At 35.7% G+C, this 26,625-nt stretch overlaps 1 protein-coding gene across 4 annotated transcripts in view; it reads right to left on the bottom strand.

Annotated features, from left to right (window-relative positions):
* The window catches only part of OSBPL1A (oxysterol binding protein like 1A), a 211,418-nt gene that overhangs the window by 128,981 nt on the left and 55,812 nt on the right, over window positions 1–26,625 (bottom strand). For 2 of the 4 annotated variants that reach the window (XM_019741214.2, XM_019741215.2), the window contains 7 exons: window positions 14,414–14,475; window positions 14,268–14,312; window positions 12,804–12,877; window positions 12,626–12,689; window positions 10,258–10,356; window positions 8,953–9,075; window positions 1,838–1,919 (listed from right to left, as the gene is read on the bottom strand). In XM_019741214.2, coding sequence (XP_019596773.1) covers window positions 1,838–1,919; window positions 8,953–9,075; window positions 10,258–10,356; window positions 12,626–12,689; window positions 12,804–12,877; window positions 14,268–14,312; window positions 14,414–14,475 — 549 coding nt within the window. The remainder of the gene's footprint in view (window positions 1–1,837; window positions 1,920–8,952; window positions 9,076–10,257; window positions 10,357–12,625; window positions 12,690–12,803; window positions 12,878–14,267; window positions 14,313–14,413; window positions 14,476–26,625) is intronic. The other 2 variants (XM_074340215.1, XM_074340214.1) reach the window with 2 other exon arrangements.

The raw sequence follows: 26,625 nt of genomic DNA, 5'->3' as shown, positions 1-26,625 counted from the left end.
AGACATCACTGACAAAATGTGTAGACAGTCTGGAGCAGGATGTGTATCTATCAGCTTCCTTTAATAAAACACATGGTGCGAGATGATTCTGTACAATCTCTTGGCATTAAGAGCAACCTTCAATGCTCCAATTCCATTCATGAAATCATCTTAACTCTATTTACTTACTATTTATGTAAGATGTTGTTTTATTTGTCTACACCAATCTTTCAGAAAATAATGTTTATAATTGTTTATGTATAAGTCCATTGAATTTTATTGCAGATTTATGAAATAGGGTTGTCAGATCATAATCAAACATCACAAAGATCAGAGATGGCACTGTACAGAATGAAATATCTCTTTTGTGGTACTGAATATTGTGCATTTCTGAAAGCACAAATGGGGCATGCCATCATCGTGAGTGACACAGCATAAAGATAATCTGAACCAAGAGATTTGACTCAAGGTTTAAAAAAAATCTTAATTTGGTTATGTTAGGTAGGTTGCAGTTTAAAAGCTTAAAAATTATTGCAAAAAACACAATTACTTTTGCACCAACCTAATATAATTTCTTTCTTTGGTCCAGGTTAAAGGAATTAATCTTTATATTTCACCTCACTCTGGCCATTTTCTACATCTTTTAAATGTTAGTATCTCTTCTTACTTTTGATGGTTCTTGGTAAAGATGGTGTTTTAAAAGCTCATTAATGGTGTTAAGTTGCATAACTATGAATATTTTTTTTAAAGCATTGAATGGTATACTTTTCATCAGTGAATTTTAGATTATATGAATTATATCTAATAAATATGTTATTATTTTAAAAGTCCACTGAAGATGAACAGTGCTAGGCAATACAATATTCCAACCTGCAATTAATAATCAAAATGATTTAACTGCTATCCTTCTAAAAGCTATCGCTGCTAATATAAATAATTGTTGAACTGAAGTAAAGGGACACCTAAGGTACATTTGGACCAATACAGGATATTTATGCTCAGGTACTCTAATATTAACATTTCTTCACATCCTTTGGGAACATATAAACTAAACTTTGAGTTCACTGAGGGGAACTAGTTCATTATTAAAATGGAGAGTTAATAATAAATTCACAGACAACTAAACCAATTATATTTTAGTGGAGTTATTTATAAAAACATCAGAGATAAAGTCTATGAAACATGATAGTGTTTTAATTAACAAAGAAATTTTTCTCAATACTTAATTTTCATATTGGGTTTTATATCAGATTGTGTTTTGATTTTTGATGTATTTATAGTCAACACATGATAATTCATAAATAATGGACAGTGAAGACATAAAGAGTTTAACAGTAGATTAATCATAGCTAGACAAGTTCATGTATATGATCTTGGAATGATAAAAGGTTAAGACCTGGAAACAACCAATCCATTCATTTATAAATAAGAAAACTGAGGCTCAGAGAAGTTAAATGTACTACTCAAAGTAAGAACTAGTAAGTGAGGGAGCAAGGATTCAAACCCAAGTGTTTCACTCCAAATTCCAAGTCTTCTGACACTCATAAACAGAATTTTCATTGTACAGCCAATATGAGTTTACAGCCCCAAAATGTTAACTGTTTTTCTTTTTCTTAAAAGAATAAAAACATTTTTAATAGATAAAGCAAGTCTCTTCCATGCATAGAAATTTTAAATAGCCCTGTTAAAATTTCAAAATAGTTTTATCGAATGGAGTGCTAAATTCAAAACCAAAAATTATTTAATATGTATAGTCAATCAAAACTACAAAGGTCAATATCTATAATAATAGGTTGTGGGAGGTTTTTTTGGTAGTGTTTGTCTATTTCTTTTATTTTTTATTTTTTATTTTTTTTACCTTTAGCCATGTCACATTCCTTAATCATTTTGAGAAAGCTGGAAATTTCCCTATCTAGTCTCTGTTGGCATGTTTGTGCTTTCTAGAAAAGAAAAAAAAAGAAGACAAAGTTAAAACAAACTAATAAAGAACTTTTGCATTTCAGATGCTTTAATGTTTCTATCAAAACTTCTAGTTCATAGGTTGATACATTGTAATAATTGAGATACTCCTAACAGAGAAATTTTCCATAAAAATTGAATATAACATTAAATCACATACAGATTAAGAAAAGTGTTTATAAATTTTAAATATATTCAACATCTGCTGTGTAGATGTCATAAAACTGCATTAATCACTCTGAATAAATCATTACACCATATACAGAGGGTGCCAAAAAAATGTATACACATTTTAGGAAAGGAAAACTGTATTAAAAATTGTAATACTCAGTATATACAGATAACAAAAGATAATACAAGTCATGTGTATAGATTTTTTTGGCATCCCCTTGGCACCCCCAGCATATCTGAGGAGTTAGATTTCTGATTTATTAAAACTTTTAGTGGGCTTGAGTAAATTCATCGAGAAATTTAAAAATACATCCCTTAAGAATATATTTTAAAAACTGTTTGTTAAAAAAAAAATCCAGATGGTACTAACATTTGGAAATCTCAAGTTGATTTTTGTTCATGCAATCTAAATGCACACAGCCCCCACATAATCAGATGAATAAGGACATTTTCTAAAAAGCTTGTAAAAACAAGGTAAACTCAACTACAGAAAGCATCATTCCTTGTAACTTGAAATTTCTCCATATATAGATCTCTAAAAGCAAAACATACAGAGTTTTATGGTATAAGCTGAATCCCATCTTTAGTATGAGTATATATGGAAGTCCAAAATGAAAAATTAGATAAATTCATTTATTATACCAACAATGTAACTTTGGAGTTAATTTTATTTATAGTTTCCCTTTAAAGAGGTGGGAGAATAAGCCAGACAATTATCCTTGTAAAGTTGGTTGGTTACGGCAATAAAAAAATACTTATTCTGAGAACCTTGACCTTATTAATATTAGAATCACACTGTTGTAGACAGAATAATATATTTAGCTTTATGAATCTTCCCTACTTTATATTCCTAATCTCAACTGCCCAACACTAAACATTTTTGATTGTCCCCCTAAGTCAGATCTATGTGCCAAGGTGACATAGGTAAGCACCCTTTGCTCCTTTTTCCCCTTATAAATTTTTTAGTGCTTATGAAGCTCAGCTCAACCACAGTAGAATTATTCATGTTACCACATTAGTGTCAGGCAATGTTCTCTTGAAAATCGACATTATTCTGTTTTGAGAGCTCTAACAACATAAAAATGCAATTTACTTTTTTTTTTTAGGAGAGAGAATACTTACACTATGCAATTTAAAACCCCATAGAAAGTGAAATGGTATGATGGATAGTTTTTTCAGACAGCCTGTGAATACAGGTTGAAGGCAGGAAAAAAAAAAAAAAGTCCATCTGGGGGCACTGCAAACATGCACTACAACCAAATGTAACACTCATAATTTATTAATACAAAATCATCATTTTCACTCTATCCATATTTAATACTCCTCCCCATGTTCAAGTCAAGACTACTGTTTTCCTTTTCATGGCGATAGTTAGCTGGATGCATAAAAGTAAGCACTGGCTTCATTTGCAGACTGCAAATTTGTAAGAAAGATGATAGTTCCTGAGGTTATAATTAAAACAAGAATCACTCACTATCCATAGCATTATCCTTAAATACCTGAATCTTATTTAACTTCCTTTAGCGTGTTTGACAGTTACTAAAGAAAGTTTTCTCAACTGATGAGCTACTTGTTTTAAAAGGTATACAATAGGTCAGCTGGAGAAGGTTCACTCTCCATATACTGTTTTATGGTTGGGTACAAGAAGTATCTTCTGTTCTAAACAATTAGTGCCATTTAACTGAAACCAAAAAGAATAAAAAGAGAAACAAAAAACTGTAACACATTCTTCAGTTTGCTGTAATTACATCTTTGCAGCTACTGGTTATATTATGAAAACTTAAAATATATTTGTGAAGGTTAATGTTTATGAGTTCTTTGCAGAGTCCAGCGTAGTGTTTCATTCTTGACATCTATGCCATTGACCTTACGGTGAATACAGGACTCTCTTTAGGTTTTAATTTTTATTTATCCTGCATATATGGAATCCACTATAAGCAATGTTCTAACTCTCAAAGTGTGACAGTATTTTAAACCCTTGCCATCTCGGCACAGAACACAAGGCCAGGATCATACCCACAGACGCGGGGCCCAAAAGCCCCCAGAAGCCTCCAGCTGAGCAGCCGAGACACATTCACAACCCAGAACCCCTTCTCCCACCTCTGCCCCCCCCCCAAGGTTTCAGCTGTTGTTTTCATTTGATTCAAATTGATGTTAAACTGCTTTATGATCCCTGTCCTATGAGACAACTTAAAAATATGTATCAAGGAGAGAGCATCTAGGGAAGAGTGGACAAGGAAAGGGAGACGTCATTAATTCCAGGCTATTTGCTACAGACAATCCACATTTGGTTAATTAAGAACAGCAGCAGACTTCTACTCAGGAATCAAAAAGAGCAAACTACTGATACACAACATAGTGAGTGAAAGAAGACAGGCACCAAAGAGTACATACACAGTGTGATCAAAAACTGCAGTGAATGTTTAAATTTTTAAAAATGTATTACAGTAAAAGACACATTGCCCTTGAGCCCCCTCATAATATTTCCCCCTTGCTTTGAACACACTTATCCCATCATTCTTGCCACTTTCTAAAGCAGTTCTGGAAGTTCTCTTACGTGAATGTCTTTAGTTGCGCTGGCATGGCTGCCTCCATGTCCTGAAGCCATTCAAAATGTTTACTTTTCACGGTCATTTTGAGTTTATGGAAGATCCAGAAGTCGCATGGTGCCAGTTCTGGTGAATAAGGTGGATGAGGACACACCATGATGTGTTTATTTGAGAGAAATTGCCATATACCAGAAGCGATGTGTGACACAGAGCGTTCTCATAATGGAAGATGAAACTGTTTGCACATTTCATGTTAATGCATGGTTCATGATCCATGATTTAAGGCACACTTTAAAACACACCTTCTTTCAACCATAGCTCACACCCAACTGACTGCACCGAACAACTGAAACTTGTCACACACTGTTACTAAGGTTCGAGGCACCACTTCCTGTATTGAAAATCCCTGCCTTTCCATTGGATGGCACTCAGCAGCAGTATTCACCATATTTTGGGATCACATCACTTCTGGTACGGTAATTCCTGTCAAATAAAAACATTATGGTGTGTCACCAACCACCTTATTCACCAGATCTGGCACCATGTGATTTCTGGCTCTTCCCCAAAGTCAAAATGACCATGAAAGGTAAACGTTTTGAATCAATTTGGGACATGGAGACAGCCACAACCATACAACTAAAAACACTCACAAAAGAGGACTTCCAGAACTGCTTCAGAAAGTGGCAAGAATGACGGAATAAGTGTGTTCGAAGTGAGGGGGAGAATTTTGAGGGGGATTAATGGCAATGTGTTTTTTAATGTAATAACTTTTTAAATTTAAACATTCACCATACTGTTTGATTCCATTTATGTGACAGTCTAGAACAGGCAAAACTGACAATGCCTATAAATGACAGAAAGCACATCAGTGGTTACCTGAGATGAAGATGGAGGGCATTGTCCGGGAAGGGGCACAAGGGAACTCTGTGAGGTGATAAAAATGTTCTGTATCTTGACAGGAGTGGTAGTTAAACAGGGTACATACACTTGTCGAAACATCAAATTGAAGGCACAAAGCGTATACATTTCATTGTATAAAAATTATACCTCAATATATTAAATGTTTAATAGACTGTAGAACTCTGATAAGTTTCCTCCTTGCAGGAAATAGGCAGTATTGTTGAGCACTGGTACCCCAGTACTCATCTCCAAGTCTTCCTAACTCTAGCCCCATACTACATCTTCCCTCAATCTAAATCAATCCATAACACATTTATTCTTTTGCTACCAGGTGATTATTATGGCCATGCTCTGTAAACTTCTTAATGTTTTACATTGCAATAGATCTTTACACAAAGTAAAAATTAAAAAAAAAAAGGAAAAGTTATACAGAGAGGCAATTTGTCCTCACATACCTACGTATCAGCCATACAGTCCCTGTAATGCCTCTTTCCCAGCCTCAAAACAAAACTGCTAATAATTTCTCATCTTTCCAGGGATGATCTAAGCCTGCACAAATTTGTGGGTGTACATCACTACTTTTTTTTCTCCCTAGTAGCATAATACAGCATTTTATACCTTGCCATTTTCACTTAAATATATATCTTAAATATTTTTACATAAATCCACCTCATTTAATACTTTCTCATTTGGTTAAAATTTAGCATCATCTGCTTATTACTTGTTATAACAAGGAGTTCAGATCCTGTAGAATCAAGATATATTCAACAAATAAACTCCCACTTTGCTAGCAGCACCCCAAATCTAATGGCCTATTCGAGTTGTGTTCAACAGAACTTTCCATGATGATGGAAACATTCTATTACTATATCTGCACTGTCTACGATGGCAGCCACGTGGGATTATTGAGCCTTGACTGTATCTAGTTAAAATGAGGATCCGACTTTATTATTTGAGTCTCATTTACTTAAATGCAAATAGCCACATGTGTCTAGTAGCTATCATACAGTTCTATACCAATACTGTGTTTGAATTTCTCTTCCAATTTTTATTTCTGAAATAGTTCAAGTTGCCATTAAGGCAAAAATCAGGAGGCCAATATTTCTATGATTTGTCTAATAATTTTCTCTCTTGGAGGTGTAAGTGCAAGGCAGTGACAGACAGAGAGCTAACAGAAAATGTTTTCAGCTTTTGGAAGCCCTCATTTTGAGTGGAAGTAAACTGAAATCAAAAGTAACTATAGTCAACTTTTTCAGTGTCGACATGTTTTTCCTGTAATTTCTAATAGGTCTACTTACAAGTCCAAAAGCATGTTGAGGAAATAAGGTTAGTTTATGTTAATTCAGATGGTTTTAGAGTATTCCAGTCCTAGAGTTCCTAATTTCCTTTAGAAAGTCTAAAGACATTTAGAATAGGTGTTTCACAAATGGGTCCCAGAATTTCCTTGCAACTTAAGGATCCAAGGATCAAGGGCATTCTAGAGCCAGTCTCCCACAGCTATAATTCAACACACATCAAAGCTCATTTCAGATTTTACCTATTTTGGACCAACCTTCAGAAACTGACACAGAGTCAAGAGTCACGAAATTAGCATTAAAATTGTTGGACAGAGATATGTCTACAACCTGCAAAATCTAAAAGTGCTTAACACTGGCTAAAACTCTCACTGACTTCGGTGTTATAAAATCTAGAAAACAGAAATTTCATGGTTGTAAAGTTAACACAGAAAAACAATATTCAAATGAGTAAAATGAAAGGCATAGTTGAGGCTGAGAACACGAAAATTTGAAAACTATGCTAAAGAAGAAATATTTCTTCAGGAAAGTTTTTAACAATATGTAAATTAGTACACATTTATTTCACCTGTACCTTCCATTAAAAAGGTTTTAAAATTACCCCATAGTCCTGGAAAGATACTGGTATACTTTTTAGTCTTCCAGGTTTTATTATTTATCTTATATTGATGGTAGATAAATAGGAAAGGATTTCTTTTCACTCAGGGAATACTGAATAAAAGTTAAAACATTTAGCATAGTCTTATTTTTCACTTGTTTAACATGATTTTGGCCATGAATATTTAAGTCTTCTTTATTTATCCAAACAGTGTTAGTGTCCTTTAGATGCTCTGTTAGATGTAACTTTTGCAAAGTTCACTGATCTGAAAATTATGTTCATGGTTATCACATTACACAATAGGCTTTAAAACAGAAGCAGTACTGGTAGGGCCATTGTCAATAAATTCCAGGGAATGTCTTCAACATAATATGAAAGAGCTAAAATTCTTTCATGTTCCATAGTAAATTAAGACTAGGGATCAAAAGAGTCAAAATGTCTTTCTAATTTAAATGTATAGGCCCTTATTATAATTCCTTACGTATAAGCAAGCTTAATTTCAATAAAGTTGTTGATTTAAAAACACTCAAATACTACAAGTAATTCATTTCATTAAAAGAAAAGAATTAAATTTAGTACGCAAATTCATACGCTCTGACATAATTGTTTGGATTGAAACTCATCATCCTTTCGTAGTTCCAATTCTTCCGAACCCAATCCCCACTTAAAAGGTACAGCCAGAAAATTTATGACAAGACAAAAATACCTATTTCATTTCAATTATAATATATATGTTGATATTTCTTTCTGGATATGATATAGGTGTCACTTCACATGAGGGCCTCTCCATTCATTACTGACATTTTACTTTATCTCTAATCAAAGTTTACAGGTTACCAGTGATTTTAAATGAAAATACTGACCAAGAAATGTATCCCTGTGGTTGCATTATTTAAACTCTGAAATATGCAGTGAAGTCCTAACTGGCAGCAAGTCAAGTTATGGATGCTCCCCCTAGTGGCGGCAGTTTTCAAATAGAATGACCATCTGATTACAGCAATGTAAAAATTTTAACAAAAAAAGATACAGATGCCTACAGCTTCAGAGAATATCTACAGAGACATTTGATAGTACTATGTTTCCCCGAAAATAAGACCTAGCCAGACAACCAGCTCTAATGAGTCCTTTGGAGCAAAAATTAATATAAGACCTGGTATTATATTATATTATTGTTATTATAATATTATATTGTAAAGACCTGGTGTTATATTATAGTAAAATAAGACTGGGTCTTATATTAATGTTTGCTCCAAAAGACGCCTTAGAGCTGACTGTCAGGCTAGGTCTTATTTTCAGGTAAACAGGTATTACCATAACAGAGACATTATAAACAGCAATAGAATATTACTAGACAAAGAACAATTCTATTGCCATGGTCAGAAAGCTTAATTTCAAAACTTCATATTAAAAAAATATTTTCTAATTCATGATAAAACCTGAATGAGGTTCAGGTTGAATGATAGAGTTAGCTATCAAGGTCAGCTTAAGTTTTCCTGTTTACCTCTAAGGATTCCTTCAAGTCTACAGCAGAAACTGCATCTTCCTCTTCATCATCAGTCATCTGGTCCTGGGAACAGTAGTGAGTGCTATAAGCAGAATGCTCTTCTATTGCTTCCAGCCAGTCCTGAAATAATCCCGGGATTTAAATAAAAGTCAAATGCATTTTTACGTAATAGGACAATCTGGAAAACATAAAAGTTAACATAGAGAAAAAAATATTATGGCCTAAGAAAAACAACCAACAATGAAATAATGATGCAGATCTCTTGTTCATGACATGTCTAGATAAAAAAAAGTCCCAATACTTATAAAAAATATCATCTATAAGCTTTTATACTCAGTAGTATTAATACTCAAATGCATTAGAAAAACTAAATGATGGATAGAGAATTTTTCACTTAAAATGATAGGTTCTCAAACCTGTTGAAATTATTGTATAATAATGTATCCAAAAACAATTTTACTAACTTGCAATCAAATTATAAGCACAAAAAACTCAGATCATCTTAAAAGAGTCAACAAACAATTGCCCTGATGTTTTAACTTTTACTAAGTTAAAAAAAAAAAATCAATGATTTCACAAAAAGACAGAATATTTCCACTAAAAATACCCGTCTTACTTCTTCATTTCTTATAGCCATTACTCAGGGTCAAATCTTACCATTTTATGAAATGCTGGGACAGTCATGATTTGGATTATTTAGGGGTTCTTTGCAGGGCCAAAGTTAACCACTTTGGAAGATAGATTCTTTCAAACCCTTACACAATTTACAAAAAAAAATAAAGGGTCTACGAATATTGCTTTGATCCAAAGGAATATGGCTTCTCCATTAAATAACTGCTTGTGAATTTCTGTCGCATGAGTCCCAATTTTCTTGCCTGCTGCTATTGTTCAATTTACCACAAGAACTGAGTCTACACTGTATTAAATCACACCTGGATTGGCGTCCAGGTTCTGTCACTTGCAAGCTACTTGACCTTGGGAGATCTCAATCTTACTGTTTTCAGTTTTTTCACCTACAAATTAAGTGGCAAACTAAATAATCATTTAGTTTTTTTTCCAAAACCAATGAGAGCCCCTTATATTAACAGAATCAAAATGGAAAAAAAAAACAAATTATGAACAGAAAATTCCTCCAGGCACGTATTGATAAAGACCTAATTCATAAGCCATATTTCAAAAGTTTCATAGACTTGCCTCCATTAAGAAGGTACAATGAACAAGATTTGATATGGTAATATTGAACCTATCCTCTTTGTTTCTAAGTGTTAGTTTTATAAAAGATAAAAGAATCCATAAAATTACCTCTCTTGTCTGTCGAAGGCTATTCTTAGGCACACTGAAGCCATGAACCGTATCATCAAAACATTTAATAAAGAAGAGGCAGCTATCAGTGGATTTTACCTTGGATATAAAGAAGTCAGTAAGGCAATACCATCCATGCACATAAAACACCGCTCTGAAATTACCTACACATAAAATTAAAGGTACTAACATTACTTAATTGTACCCAATTGAACATTTAAAATACCGATTGATAAGAATTAGGAGAAAAATTGATACATTGGAATTATCAAATGCATTGTAGCTTATCTATGTCAAACCTGGCTTTCATATTCTTAGTTACTCAATGTAAATGCTAACAGTCCACTATGTATGTAGTTGTAGTTTTATTCTTTCTATGAAATATAGCTTAGCATGCACTTGGGCTGTAAAATCCTTTCAATAGCACAGCTCCAATTTCTTATTCATACCAGTCTCCTAAACCTTTTGTTTGAGGCGAGTGTTAGAAAAATGTGTGAACTGAGTTTAAAAGAACACGATAGATAAGACTGACAAAGAAGGGGAAAAGGAAAAGAAGAAGTAATTATGTCTTTTTAAAATATAAATTTGGAAAGTGAGGGGATTTAACAATGGAAAGATAGACTTTTGCTTCAAGACCCTACCAGGGGACCTCTCCACCCCCTTGCAAAAAACAACTATAAAACCTAGACACAAAACAAATAGCCACTACCTGGAAGAACTGGAGAGTGAACAAAAGCTGACAGACTCTGATGGGGGAGGAGAGGGACACATTCTCTTGGAGGAAAGGAAACAAGGAGTTTTGCCAATGAGTTCCCATCCCCAAGGTTTTTCACCTGGGACTAAGTACACCACATGGTGACACTACAGCAAGGGCACAGGTGGAAAAATCCAGTCTTTCTGTCTTTGGGAATTAAAAAAACAAAGCTGGGGAAACATAAACACTAAAGAGAGTAGGGGAATCCCCCAAAAAAAGAGACAGAAGAAGAGGGATCCCAAAACTGTGTACACACATCTCTAACCGATAAATACAGCCTATCTGAATGAGGACAAGAGCTGCTGTCTAAGAAACAGTTTATAGTCCAAACCTGGCCAAGAAAATGACCTGCTGAAACAAAGGAAATAACATTTAATAGGGAAAAGAACCGAATCTTCAATCTCCAGAAGTTAACATTCATAATATTAAAGATGTAATCCATAATTACCTGACATACGACAAAATAAGAAAGTGGAACGTTCTAAAAAGTGGAACGTTCTAAAAAGAAATCTAATTGAAAGGCAAAAATTGTCAGAATGGTTGTTAGGGACCCAAATATATACTAGCTACAAAAGACAGAAAATACAAAATTTTAGATAGGTTGAAAGGACAGAAGTAGAAAAAGAGACTATGCAAACAGTAAGCATAAGAAGGCCTGAGTGGTTAATAAGGGTTGGTGAGGATGTGAAGAAACGGAAATTGGAGCCCTTGTGTACTGACGATAATGAATGTAAAATGGTGCAGCTGCGAGGGAAAACAGTATGGAAGTTCCTCAAAAAATTTAAAATAGAACTACCACATGATCCAGCAATTCCACTTCAAGGTAGAAGAATCGAAAGCAGGATCTTGAAGAGATATTTGCACACCCATGTTCATTGTAGCAATTATCATAGAAGCCAAGAAATAGAAGCAATCCAAATGCCCATTGATGGATGATGAGTGGATAAAGAAAATGTGGTGTATACATACAACGGAATATCATTCAGCCTTAAAAGACGAGATCATATCATATGCTGGTCTGAGAATGGTCACAATGAAATGGCAGGTATTGAGCTCTAAGGAGTACACAGACAGCCATGGCATGCTGACAACCCTGAAGGACTTGACGTGAGAACCAAGGAGGTATGTCTACACTACAGACTTAGACTAATCTTTAAAGAGGAAAAACTTGCTTTGTCTCCTGGTTGGTAAAAGTAAAACAGCCAGATGTGAATATGGAGAACCTAAGAATCCTGATTTTGACATAGGCTTTAAACTGTATTTTAACATCAGAAAAATCTGCATTGTCCTGATTTACCCATGTACTAACACACAGACACATATAGGGACATGCACATATGTATATGTACATACATACATACACATACAAAATGTTAAAAGCTCTGTGTAAATGTGTTTAGATCACTCATCTCTCATCCCATAATATGTGGAGATAAACAAAAGTTGATCACAGTTTTAAAACGAAGATCCCCCAACTTCACTTATTCTCAAATAAAAACATATACAAGTACTTTCTACCCCAGTTTTAACAAGGCAGCTTATATAAATGATTTAGGGCAATCACTTGCAGAACTGATTTTAGGGTTTGAGCAAAAGATGCGTGTGTCATCCTACCGTGCACACTGCTTGAGTTAGGTGTTTGCATCCCTGGCGATAAATATTATGGACTGCATCAGGCCTTCAAAATAAATATTAGATTATCAAGGGAAAAGGAAAAGAGATAAGTGAAAACATTTCATTTTTCTAATTTTAGATGCTGAAATTTAATAAGTATAAGGATCATAATACTTACTGTTTCCTATACCATGAAAGGACTCCGTGTTCTAACACTACCCAGAATAATCTCCAGCCAAAAAATCTTGAGCTCTAAGGGGAAAAAGAACAAAGATTTTCCAAGCTAAAACATCTAGATTCAAACCTTTGACTGTTAAGAAGTAATTAAACATTTATCTGTAAAGATATTTGTGCTCCGATGTTCACTGCAGCTTCATTTACGGTGGCCAGGACATGGAAAGAAACAAAGTGTCCTTCAATAGATGATTCGATAAAGAAGATATGGTACATATACACAATGGAATACTACTCTGTCATAAGGAAAGGTGAAATTGTACTATTTGTGACAACATGGATGGATCTTGAGATTATTATGCTAAACGAAATAAGTCAGAAAAAGTCAAGAGCCATGTGACTTCACTGATATGTGGGATATAAAACTGAAAGCAACAAAGGAACAAGACAAACACACAAAGAAATAAAAACTCATAGACACAGACAATAGTTTAGTGGTTACCAGAGGGGGAGGGAGGGAGAAGGGTAAAAGGGATCAAACATATGGTGATGGAAAGAAAACTGACTCCGGGTGGTGAACACACAATGTGATATATAGATGATGTACTGCAGAATTGTACACTTGAAACCGATGTAATTTTACTAACCATTGTCACCCCAATAAATTTTAATTAAAAAAAAAAGTAATTAAGTTATAACAGTTCTACCTGAGTCTTTCAACTAGTACTACTGAACATTAAAAAATGATCAAACATGAACGTAGGTACTAGGTGCAGTAATGAAAACAGACCATTACAGGGTAACAGGAACAGAAGAAATGCCATACTGATAAGATGAACAATGCGCACAGTTTATAGTTCTGACAATACTGTTCAGGGATATTTATAGGAAATATATCAGTTGTGGGCTGCAAAGACAATTCCCTCAAAGTCCCAAATGAACTTCTAAAAAAAAGAGAATCATCCTAAATTTATTTCATACAATATAAGCATACATGTACATAAATATGTAGAGAGTGCTTACAAGTGCAGAAGAAATTATGTGCTCTAAAATAGTTAATCATGGAAAATAAATGAACTCCAAAATACATAGAAATTTTTAGAAACAGAAAGACTATGTGTGCTCTGTGACAATTCATATATTAAATTCTTCCTAAGTCCTCCATGGTTCAATCTTCATAACAAAAATACTATAATCCTATGATGAAGTAAGAAAAAAACGTATTTTTCCCCACTCTGCTTTCTGCAAACATGGTCACCTAGAAGTGTTAGACCATCAACACAAAAGGTAGTAACTGCTGTAAGTGGACACCTAATGAAGTCCAGCAGTCAAAAATGGCTGCATTATAAAAATCCAAGAATGATTAAATCACATATATTTCAGAAATAACAGGAAAAAAATTTTAACAAAAACAGAACACCTGAGAATTCTTTCCAGTTTCATAATTCAAAAACCATCCCAACCCTACCTTATAGAGAGGGCCTTCATATCGTTTCAATGCTTTGTAGAGGACCTATTGAAAAACATATTTTCATTTAAAATGCATTCACATATTTTAAGAATTACATTTTTTTCCCAAAAATGATGATATAAGTGGAACCCATTGCTACATACCTTATTACCCACCAGAATGTGTTTCACTTCAGCCCCCTGGGCCAGGTCAAGGGGTTTCTGATCTGTGTAAAATACAAGGAAAAAAGCCATCAGGAGCTTAATCGCACTATAAAATTGATGCTGCAGCTGCAGTACATAATATTCTTTCATTATTCCATCAACTACACCTTTTTCTTCTCCCCCAAAATTACCTACCCAAAGTTGCCATCTCAACTATTTATTTAAGCTCCTTTTCAGTAGCTAACTATTAAACCAGCAAATCAAATTAACCTCAGAACACCTTGTACAGGTTCTGGGATCCTTCAAGCTTTCCTGCCTTAAGTCCCTATATTAGCTTCCTATGGCTGCTGTATGTAACACATTACCACACCTTACTGCTTAAAACAACATACGTTTCTTCTCTTACAGTTCTGGAGGCCGGAAGTCTGAAATGGATCTCACAGGGATAAAGTCAAGGTGTTGGCAGAGCTGCATTCTTTCTCGAGGCTCTAAGACAGAATCTGTTTCCTTGCCTTTTCCAGCTTCTAAGGGCCACATACATCCCTTGATTCGTGATTCCTCTCTCCATCCACAAAGCACATCATTCCAGCCTCTGCTTCCATCCTTACATTTTCTCTCTCGATATTCTGTTCCTTCAGCCTCCTTCCTGTAAGGACCCTTTGTGATTACAATGGGCCCACCTGGATAATCCAGAATTATCTCCCTATCTCAAGATACTTAACTAATCACATCTTTGAGGGCCATTATTCAGCCTAGTACAGCTACTCTTAAGCTACCTCACTGGAGAAAAAGTAGCAGAGATAACTCACAAACTAGGGGTGTGATGGTCCACCACCAGGGACAAAAGGAAAACGTGACACTGGAGAATGAAACTAGCAAGGTATGATGGTAACGTTCTACAGGGAAAATAGAATTGGTCAGGCTCCCTCCCTGGCCAGCTGCTGGCCCTCACCCAGTGTCCAGTAAGATGGAATGCAGCGCAGGCGCCGTCCATCCTAAAGCTGTTATTTGTGTATATGCTTATGTAAGCACCTTGGCTGTGCGCCTCTTTTGTCTCTGTATGGTATAAAGGGGCCTGGCCATTTTAGGGGACCGGAGGAGTGGATACAGCTGGGGCCATGGGCTGTATTGTACAGGGCTGTTGAGATGTGGGGCTGTGGGGCCTGTGCCCAAGGGCGACTGCCGAGCTGGGCTGCTGTGAAGCAGGCTGCTGAGAAACAGGCTGCTGTGAGTTATGAGGCTGCTGCTGGCTGCAGGTTGTAACCTGAGAATGTCCAGCTGTGTGAAGCAATGAAAACCCCTGGCTATATCCCAGGAAGCCTGTGAATAAACTGTCTGCTTTGCCTCCGGCTCCATGCATCTTCTTCCAGCTCCCCAAGGCACAGACACCTTACCCCCGGACACCGGACACCGTCCACTCGGACATCAACATGACAGTTCTCAACCTTACATATGCAAGTACTCCCTGTTTTGCCAAATAACAACAAAAGCAGAGTTTGTTTATCCAAGTTGAATTCTGAAATGAGAACTCTATATGAAAGATGCAAACTAAAAAAGTCATCATCTCGTAACCTCAGATAGCTTCTAACTGCTAGAGAAACAAAAGCCACACATAAAAATTTAAAGCAAAAAATAGCCCTTCCAAATAGCGTATCAGCCTGGAACTCTGGAACGCTGTTTATGCAGTAAGTGAATATATTCTACAAATAACCTTTTTTGTTTTATTGAAATTGTATTATTATTTTATTAAGGAATCCACTTTAATGATTGTCATGAAGCCTGGGTTAACAGTAACATACTCTGGGGGTGACTACACCCTACTCTGGATTTCCTGGTTATAACCACTGTCTTCTCTCTCTACCTCAACTGAAGACTCAGATTTATGAAGTCTCGTACAGGAGGCTTTTTCAGAGGACAAGACTTTGTCTTCCTAGAAGACAATCCCCTACTTTGCTTTCATGAGGTGGATGGCAACCTCAAACCACAGACAGGTTGGGATCTGCACAGGCCTCAATGTACAAATAACGTTTTTATAAATATCAAACACCTGGTTTGGGTTGGGCAATTTTTTGTATAAATATCTCCTCCTAATGAGAGTCTATTATGCACCAATTAATATTTTAGGCACTGGGGATTCAGCAGTGAATATGACAGAAAAAAGGGGGTGCTGTATAGAAAAACGGAAAGAGACAATAAATTAATTAAAAAGGATATACTCGTATAACAGATAATACATACTATGCGAATATTTTTTAACTGAATGATTTGACAGAGAATGACTGGGATACCATTTTAGATTAGAGATTGGGGGACTATCAGGGAAAGGCTCTGTGAAAAAGGAATATTTAAATTGAAAGAAACCAGCCTCGTAAAAATACAGGGGAAGGGCATACCAGCAGAGGGGACAGCTAATGCAAAGGCCCTGAGGTAGGAACAATTTAGTTGTCAAGAGATACAGTCAGAGACATACAGATAGCCACATTAAGTAAGAGCTTTGTAGGCCAGACCTTAGCAAGCTAGTATAAGAAGTTTGAGTTTACATTTATTTTAAATACGATGAAAAGCCATTGAAGGGTTTTAAGTACAAAAGTAACATGATCAGACTTATGTTTAAAACTTTGTCAAAGTGTTAAAAAATTTTTATAAGGATAATTGGGGAAATGTGAACTTGGATGACTTTGAGAAATTATTGTAACATTACTAATAGGATAATGCAAAAATGGCTGTTTTTTTAATAGCTCTATTGAGATATAATTCACATACCATATAATTCCATCTAAAGTATACAATGCAATGCTTTCTAGTACATTCAGAGTTGTGCAACTATCACATGGTTATGGTATTTTTAAAGGAGACCTTAATCTTTTATAAATATAAGAAAGCATTTACACATGAAATAACATATTTGGAAAGCGATCATTATTGATAATTCCTGAAAGACAGTGATGAGTACACATCAATTAATTACACTATTCTATTTTTTTTAAGCTTTGATAATTTCTATAATAAAAAAAAAATTTTTTAAAAGACCACTGTGGCTGGAGGGCGGATGAGTAGCTCAGTTGGTTTGAGTGCGAGCTCTGGGCAACAGGGCTGCTGGTTCGATTCCTACATGGGCCAGCGAGCTGTACCCTCCGCAACTAAGATTGAAAAGGACAACTTGACTTGGATGGAGCTGATGAGTCCTGGGAAAAACACACCACTGATCCCCAATAAAAAATTCCCAGTGTCCTGGAAATATACACTGTTCCCTAATAAAGTCCTGTTCCCCTTCCCCAATTAAAAAAATAAAATCTAAAAAAAAGAAAAAAGGTCACTGTGGCTGTTGTGTGGAAAATAGCTTATAAATGTGGACAAGAGAAAAGGACAATAGTCACAAAGCAACAGTAACAGTCTAGGTGACAGACACTGGTGGTCTGGACTAGAGTTAGCAGTAAAATGCAGACAGTAGTAAATACGGAGAGAAGTTTATGGGTTTCAGATTTATTTGAGAGGTAGGGTTACAGAATGGCTAATAGATAAAACTGGGGCTGACCATGTATTACTTCTTCAGTGGGGAAAAAACCTTTTTAAAATGTTAACTGAGAAATTAATAATCACTTTAGTTTTTCTAGCTAGCATACGGAAGACGTCTTATAAAAATGTCTGTCAACTCTGTTATTTTCATTCCGGCATTTGAGAAATTATTCCTTTAGGCAGCAAAAATGACAATGTCATTTCTTTTATAGAATTCTGCCCTAACACCAAAAATAAATTCTGAATTCCTGCTAACTAGCTGAATTCCCAGGACAGAGCCCTCATTTACGGATTCAACGCCAAAAATGCCTGGCACACAGTAAGAATTCAACAAAATGCTTTTGAACTGAATTAAATAGCATCCCTACCCGGATGGGCACTATACCAGTCATTTCAAAAGTGCACTACATTTCCTATCAATCACAACAAAATAAAGTAAAAAATAGGAATGACCCATATTTAAATTTTTGTATGATACAGATTTGTCCCTTAATGGGAAAACTAAATAAAAATGTCAACACTCCTCAAATTAATTTACATAGAATGCAATTTCAATTAGATGCCAACAGTATGAAGTATTTATTAAGAATGTATGAAACTTATTTTAGATGCCATCTGGAAGAATAAACAGATAAAAATGTTCAAGAAAATCCTCAAAAGAGAAGAGTGATAAGGAGAAACTATCAGATATTAAAACATTACAAAAATAATCATTAAAAAGTGCAATACTGTGAGAAGTGACCGTTAGCTCCTCTGCCCAGTTTTTAATTGGATTGTTTTTGTATTGTTGAATTATACAAGTTCTTTATATATTTTGGTTATTAGCCCCTTATAGGAGGCATTGTTTGCAAATATCTTCTCCCATTCAGTTGGTTGCCTCTTTGTTTTGTTGATGGTTTCTTTTGCTGTGCAGAAGCTTTTTAGTTTGATACAGTCCTATTCATTTATTTTAGCTTTTACTTCCCTTGCGGTCAAATTCATAAAATCCTCTTTGAAACCAAGGTCCATAAGTTTAGTACCTATACTTTCTTCTATGCAGTTTACTGTTTCAGATCTTATGTTTATTTAGGTCTTTGATCCATTTTGAGTTAATTTTAGTATATGGTGACAGATAGCAGTCTAGTTTCATTCTTTTGCACATGGTTTTCCAATTTTCCCAGCACCATTTATTGAAGAGGCTTTTTCTCCATTGTATATTTTTGGCTCCTTTGTTGAAAATTATCTGCCCATATATATATGAGTTTATTTCTGGATTTCAATTCCTGAAGACACACAAACGGCCAACACATATATGAAAAAGTGCTCAACTTCACTAGCTATTAGAGAAATGCAAACCAAAACCACAAAGAGATATCACCTCACACCTGTTAGAATGGCTATCATCCACAAGAAAAACAATAACAAGTGTTGGAGAGGCTGTGGCACAAAAGGAATCCTCATACACTGTTGGTGGAAATGTAAATTGGTACAGCCGCAATAGAAAACAGTATGGAGGTGTCTCAAAAAATTAAGAATAGAATTACCATAGGACCCAGCAATCTCTTTCCTGCGTATCTACCAAAAAATTCTGAAAACATTTAAACACAAAGATATACTTGTGTGTACCCCAGTGTTCACTGCAGCATTATTTATGGTGGCCAAGATATGGAAACAACCAAGGTGACCTTCAAAGATGATGGGATAAACAACATGTGGTATATATACACAATGGAATGATACTCTGCCATAAAAAAGATGCAATACTCCCATATGCAACAACGTGAATGGATCTTGAGATTATTATGCTAAGCAAAATAAGTCAGAAAAAGTAAAAACCCATATGACTTCACTCATTTGTGGGATATAAAACTGAAAGCAACAAAGGAACAAGACAAACAAACAAACAAAAACTCATAGACACAGACAACAGTTTAGTGGTTACCAGAGGGAAAACGGGGAGGAGGGATGGTAGAAGAGGGTAAAGGAGATCAACTATAAGGTGAGGGAAGGAGAACTGACTCTGGGTGGCGAACACACACTGCAAAAAAGATGATGTATTACAGAAATGTACACTGAAAACCTATATTGTTTTACTAACCATTGTCACCCCCAATAAATTTAATAAATAAAAAAAGTACAATACTGGTGAAGGAAGGAAGAGATGAGGGAATGCAAGAGAATAGGAAACACAAGAAGGAAGTAAATTCTTCAAATGCATGAGTAATGCATAACAAAATAACAGAAAGCGAAAGATTGCTTGATAAAGGGTAGGTGATTAGTAAAGATAAGTGGTTAGCAAATGTCTCACATCCTAACACACATTCTCACATCACTTTTCCTGCTCAAAACCCTCCAACCACACCTACAAACAGGGCTGGGTCTCTGGCTACTTTTCTGAGATTACCTATCTTCTCCCACTTGCCCTGCTTTAGGCACCCTGGCAGCTTTCTTCTTCAAATATCCCAAGTGCTCTCCTACCCCAGAGCTGTCACACTTGCTTGCCCTTTGCTTTTAAGGTTCCTCTGCCAGGTATCCTCAGGGCTCACTCCCTTACTCAATTCAGCTCTATGTTCAGTCACTTCAGGGAGGCCTTACCGTAACCCGTTTCCAAAACAATAGCTCTTTCCCATGACCATCACTCTGTATCTCCTTCATTCTATTTTATTTTTCTGCACCTTACTGCCTGACATTATATGTGTATTTATGTTTTGTCTAACTCCTCCCACCAGAACACACGCTCCAAGAGCATGGAGACTGTTGGGTTTTGTTCACTATTGGAGCTCCAGCACATATAATAGTTCTTGGCACACAGCAGAAGCTCAGCATTTGATGAATAAATGAATGTGATTATAGATAAATTAGGAAAAAATAAAATCAAATATTTACCAAATCTCTACCTAAGCTTAGAAGTGTCAGAAGAAATCAAAGAAGAGGATCAACAAATTTGATTAAAATTTTTAAACATCTTTGTTTTGAAAAAAGATTAAGAAAATTTAATCATAGAAAAAATATAGAAATAATTGTTGTCCTTATCAACAGAGTTAGGGGGACAAACGTTGTATTATACCCATGTGAAATACTATTATCCAAAAGGCGAGCCCTGAAGACTATGCTTCCAGTGACAATATGAAAAAACTGTTGATGCTTGACAAAAAGTAGGATTTTAATATGTCGACTCTATTTACAAGCCATAAACTAAAAGTAGTAGAGACTTTCTGAGCTGTTTGCCAGACCACACATCCTTTCCCCATTCCCTAAGCCCTGCCCTTTCTATACCCCTAGGGAAAGGCTGTAACAGCCATGTTTGTACCATGTAGCCCTGTCCACATTGTCCCACATGACTGTACCAGAGAAGACACCAAACACAAGTAGGTATCATCAGATTGTCTCTCACTGAAATTTAAAACTGAGGTTAGGAGATCCTTGTTTACAGAGTTACAGGGCAGCCATCTTCCATCATTTATACTTAAAAACAGAAAAAAAGCTGATCTGCTAAAAGACCAAAATGAGAGACCACGCAATGGAAGATACACATACAGTAAGTGGCAGCCATCTTGTTTCCTAACAGGTTCCTGATTCCATCCCTTCTGACGCCTAACACCATTTCCTGCTTTGGAATACCATGAGATACCTCTGTATTCTTATATTAAGAATACATGATATTCTTTTGCTTATACCCTTGAGTTGGTATATGTTAATTAAAACTTAAAAAAAAACCAAAAAAACAGATTGGTGGTTGTCTGAGGCGGGGGTAGACAATATGAGTGAAAGGGGTCAAAAGGCACAAACTTCCAACTATAAAATAAATGGGAATGTAACGTATAGCATGGGGACTATAGTTAATAACGCTATGCTGCATATTTGAAAGCTGTTAAGAGAGTAAATCTTAAAAGTTTTCATTATAAGAAAAAAAATTTGTAACTATGTATGGTGATGGATATTAACTAGACTTATTGTGGTGATCCTTTTGCAATATATACAAACATCAAAACATTATGTTGTATACCTGAAACTAATATAATGTTATATGTCAATAATATCTCAATTTAAAAAGTAAGAAACTTAATAAAGGACACTCACAGAAGAATCCATTTTTAAAAATCTAGTCTACCATAAAACATTGACAACTAAAACTTAATCTTTGAATGTTTGGGTTATAGTTGATTACACTTCATTTTCCTCATTTTGAGCATAAAAAAGCATTAGTTTTGCAATTTTAAAATATTCTAAAACAGGTATGAAAATAGATTAGAAGGATATGCAATATGTCAAAGTAACAAAGGTTGTATTTTGGTAATTTGTGTTTTTTCTCTATACGTAAAATTTTCTATAATGCAGATATAACTCTTATGATATCTGTATTTATATATATATATATATATGTGTGTATATACATATATACTTATATGTGTGTGTGTATACACACACTTTTTCAGAAGGTGTCATCTTGACTTTTATCAAGAACACTTTAACAGGAATGTTCAACTTTGGTTACTAACATAAACTACAGGGTAGAAGTATATTTGAACACCAATAACAACTTTTTCGCGTTCACAGGGACTTTGCCACTAACCTGATCCAGGCCAGTACCATCTCTAACCATCATTATGCCAACCAATAGCCTCTTAACTGATAACACTTTTTCCTCCTTGCTGTCCTAGAATCTATTCTCACAACAACCAGAGTGATCATTTTTTTATTACGTAAGTCAGATCATATCACTGTTCCATTCTAAACCCTCCCACATCTTCACATCTCACACAGAATCAAAGCCAAATCCTTATAATAACCCACAAACCCTTTCATGATCCAGTTCCCATCACTTCTCTAATCTCTTCCTCCAACCACTCCCCATCTTTTTCACTCTACTGTGGACATACTGGCCTCCTTGCTTTTCCCAACACATAAACAGTCTCTCCTGCTTCTTCTGCCTGGAACCATGCTCATCTCCCACATACTGGCATGGTTTGCTCCCTCACTTCAAGTTTTAAATATCATCCGACCAGAGAGCTTTTCTTGTCACCCTTTACAAGTAGCAACCCTCTATACACCCAACACACTTCTGATCCCCTTTCTTTGCCTCTTTTTCTCTCATAGCACTTATCACATGACATATTAAATATTGCTTTTTATTGGCCCTCCCCTATTACGTGAAGGTAGGAACTTGCCTGTTTTTCGTTTTTTTTCATCTTCACTGCTCTAGATTCTCCAACTACTGGAAAGATATCTGGCACATAAGCACTCAATAAACATTTGTTGAATAAATGAATGTTTTACTTACTATAGGTTCATAATTAGTCTTTTTATACAGCAGGGCAAGCCCCCTGCTTCTCTTGTCCTTTAAAATTCTCTGCCCTGGGCTTTTCTATGTAAATGTACAATGAGCTAGATAAGTTCTGTCAAAACCCTTGAGGATTCTGGCTGGAATTGCTTTGAATTTATGGATTAATTTGGGGAGAATTGCTCGTTTCTTGATGCTGAGTTTTTCACTCCAAAAACATTGTAGGTGTCTCCATTTCTTAGGTCTTCTCTTTTGTCTTTCAGTTATGTTTAAATTTGTCTCCAACAAAAATTAAGCATCTTTTATCAATTATGTTTCTACTTTCTTTTCTGCTATTATCAAAGCATTACCTTTTTAAAAATTCATTTTCTGTCATAATTAAATCATCAAGCTCTTTATCTATTGCCTTGGTCTTCCTTAACTTTAAACATGCTTAAATTTCTCTTTGCCTAAGACGTCTTCCACTTAGCCAAGGAGCCATTCCTTCTGTTCTTAAATACTACAAAGTAGAAGATAAGAATTTAGTGCTGTCTCAGCCTTTTCATTTCCTACTCAGTCCTTAATCCCTAACCCAGCTTGTGTGCAACTACTCAGTGGAAACTGCTTGTTCAGAAAGGACCTCTGGCCACTGTGTCACTGGATTCCACAGCCTTTTCTCAGTGTTTATCTTCTTCAGTCTAAGGAGCACATGACAACAAAAATATTCTACTCCTTTACTCTGCATTTTACCTCTTCCTTTGGTTACCATGGAACTGGTATTAACCCTCATGTCCCCCGAGTGCTTCTCCTTCTCCATCCCCCAATTTCTTTTCTAATTTTTATTCCAAGAAGAACCTATACCGAAGAGATACAGGAAAAGAATCTCTGGGTAAGAGACTTTGAGCTAACTCTTGAAGTGAGACTAGAGTTTACCAGATGAACAAGCAGGAAAAGGGCATTTCAGGCAGAGAGAAGAACATATTAAATCTTTTCAAAACACCCTCATCCCTCCACTGGTCACCTGTTTCTTTCTCATGGTCCCCCTGACCTTTCAAAGTAAGGGGAAAACAGTCTGGCATTTCAAGGCTTTCCACTATACCAGCCTAATCTGCATTTATAGATTACCTAGCACTGCTCCCTTTCACACACCTGGATGTGTCAAAATGGGCCAGTCACCTAAACTTGACTTATATTTTTCACCTTAATGTCTTTGCTCATAATCTTCCCTCTGCTTAGAATACCCTTTCTCAATTTCTGCTTATCAAAATCTCACTAGATAATAATGGTATTCAGTTTATATTTTAAAAGAAAAAACATATCGGGAAGGGGGCTTTGTAAGAGATACAAACTGAAGTATTTAGAAACTTTTTTTTTTTTTTTTTTAAATCCTACCAGGACTTCAGGGTCTATTATCAAATACCTATTCCTTCACGAAGGTGTTTCTAATCACCAAAACCTTCAACAAATATACTACATGTAGATGTGCTCTAGGTGCTGGGTAAACTACACAGTGAAATGTTAGCCCTGCCCAAGGGAGACAGCTATATAAGCCAACAATTACCATGGAATATGATTTAGGCTACAGTGGAGGTGAACATAGGGTCCTATGGGACCACTGACAAGTCCTAATCCAGCTTGGTGACAGGCAGAGGGAAGTACCCTAAAAAGTGATGTGTAAAGGCCCTAATGGAATGTTCTCCCTTTGAATACCCAAGACACCTTTTGCTATTTCTCTTCTGATTATCCAATTCTTTCTTTGGTACTATCAGGAATATACAATTGATACTCATTACTTGTAGATTCCGTATTTGCAAATTCACCTATTGCAAAATTTATTTATAAGCCCAAAATCAATACTCCTGGCAATTTCTCAGCCATTCACAGGTATGTCCAGAATGGTGAAAATTTGAGTCTTCTAATGCACACGTTCCCAGCTAAGGTAGATCAAGGTGATCTCTGCCTTCTTATTTTAGCTTTCACACTATACACAAGTGTCCTTGTCACAGTCTATCTAGTGCCACATTTTTCATATTTTGAGCTCTTTATTAGTGATTCTGCTGTTGACACTAGCTGCCAACCATACTGTGAAGTGCTGTTCAGTGTTAAGCACAAGGCTGTGAAAAATATACAAGGTGTGATTAAAAAATACAGTGAATGTTTAAATTTAAAAAAAAATAATTACAGTAAAAGGCACATTGTCATTAATCCCCCTCAAAATACTCCCCCTCGCTTCAAACACACTTATCCCATTGTTCTTGCCACTTTCTGAAGCAGTTCCGGAAGTCCTCCTTTGTGAGTGTCTTTAGTTGTACTGTCATGGCTGCCTCTATGTCCTGAATTGATCAAAACATTTACCTTTCGTGGTCATTTTGACTTTGGGGAAGAGCCAGAAGTCACACGGTGCCAGATCCGGTGAATAATGTGGATGAGGACACACTGCAATGTTTTTATTTAACAGAAATTGCCCTACCAGAAGCGATGTGTGACACAGAGCCTTTCTGTTGTGATAAAGAAAAGATGGTGAATGCTGCAGCCCAGTGCCATCCAATGGAAAGGCAGGGATCTTCAACACAGGAAGCAGTGAATCGAGCCTTCGTAACAGTGTCTGACAAGTTTCAACTTGTTTGGTACAGTCAGTCAGGTGTGAGCTACGGTTGAGAGAAGGTGTGTTTTAAAGTGTGCTGTGTAAATCATCCTCCATCATGACAATGCTCCGTGTCACACATCGCTTCTGATACGGGAATTTCTGTCACATAAAAACACTATGGTGTGTCCTCATCCACCTTATTCACCAGATCTGGCACCGTGTGACTTCTGGCTCTTCCCCAAAATCAAAATGATTCAGGACATCAAGGCAGCCATGACTGCATAACTAAAGACACTAACGAAAGAGGACTTCCAGAATTGTTTCAGAAAGTGGCTAGAATGATGGGTAAATGTGTTCAAAGCAAGAGGGAGTATTTTGAGGGGGATTATTTGCAATGTGTCTTTTACTGTAATAATTTTTTTATTTATTTAAACATTCACCATACTGTTTGAGTATGTGTGTTAGATAAGCTTCATTCAGACTTGAGTTACAGTGCTGTTGGCAGGGAGCTCGGTGCTAATTAATCAGTAATATACATTAAATAAGGAGTTTTTAAACAGAAACACACACAAAACAAGATTATGTATTGATCAATAGACAAAAATATTGTGACCAGAGGCTTGCAGGAACCTAACTCTGTACTTCCCCTAGGAACAATGGTTTGTTCAGTATTCACTAATTCAGCAATCACAATAATTTTATAGAACATAAGTAGTACAAATAAGGAGAATCGTTTCCTTGAGGGTGGAAATCTATCTTAGTCATCATTAGTGCCTTCTATGGAGTAGGCATTATTAGACATTACAGTCTTAACTGGGAAGTAAATTAACTAGTTTACTTTTTCTTTTGTGTGAATGCCTTCACTTCAAA

The sequence above is a fragment of the Rhinolophus sinicus genome, linkage group LG09, assembly GCF_036562045.2.
Source record: "Rhinolophus sinicus isolate RSC01 linkage group LG09, ASM3656204v1, whole genome shotgun sequence".
NCBI classification, from domain to species: Eukaryota; Metazoa; Chordata; class Mammalia; order Chiroptera; family Rhinolophidae; genus Rhinolophus; species Rhinolophus sinicus.
This window is presented reverse-complemented; position numbering and strand designations above follow the sequence as displayed.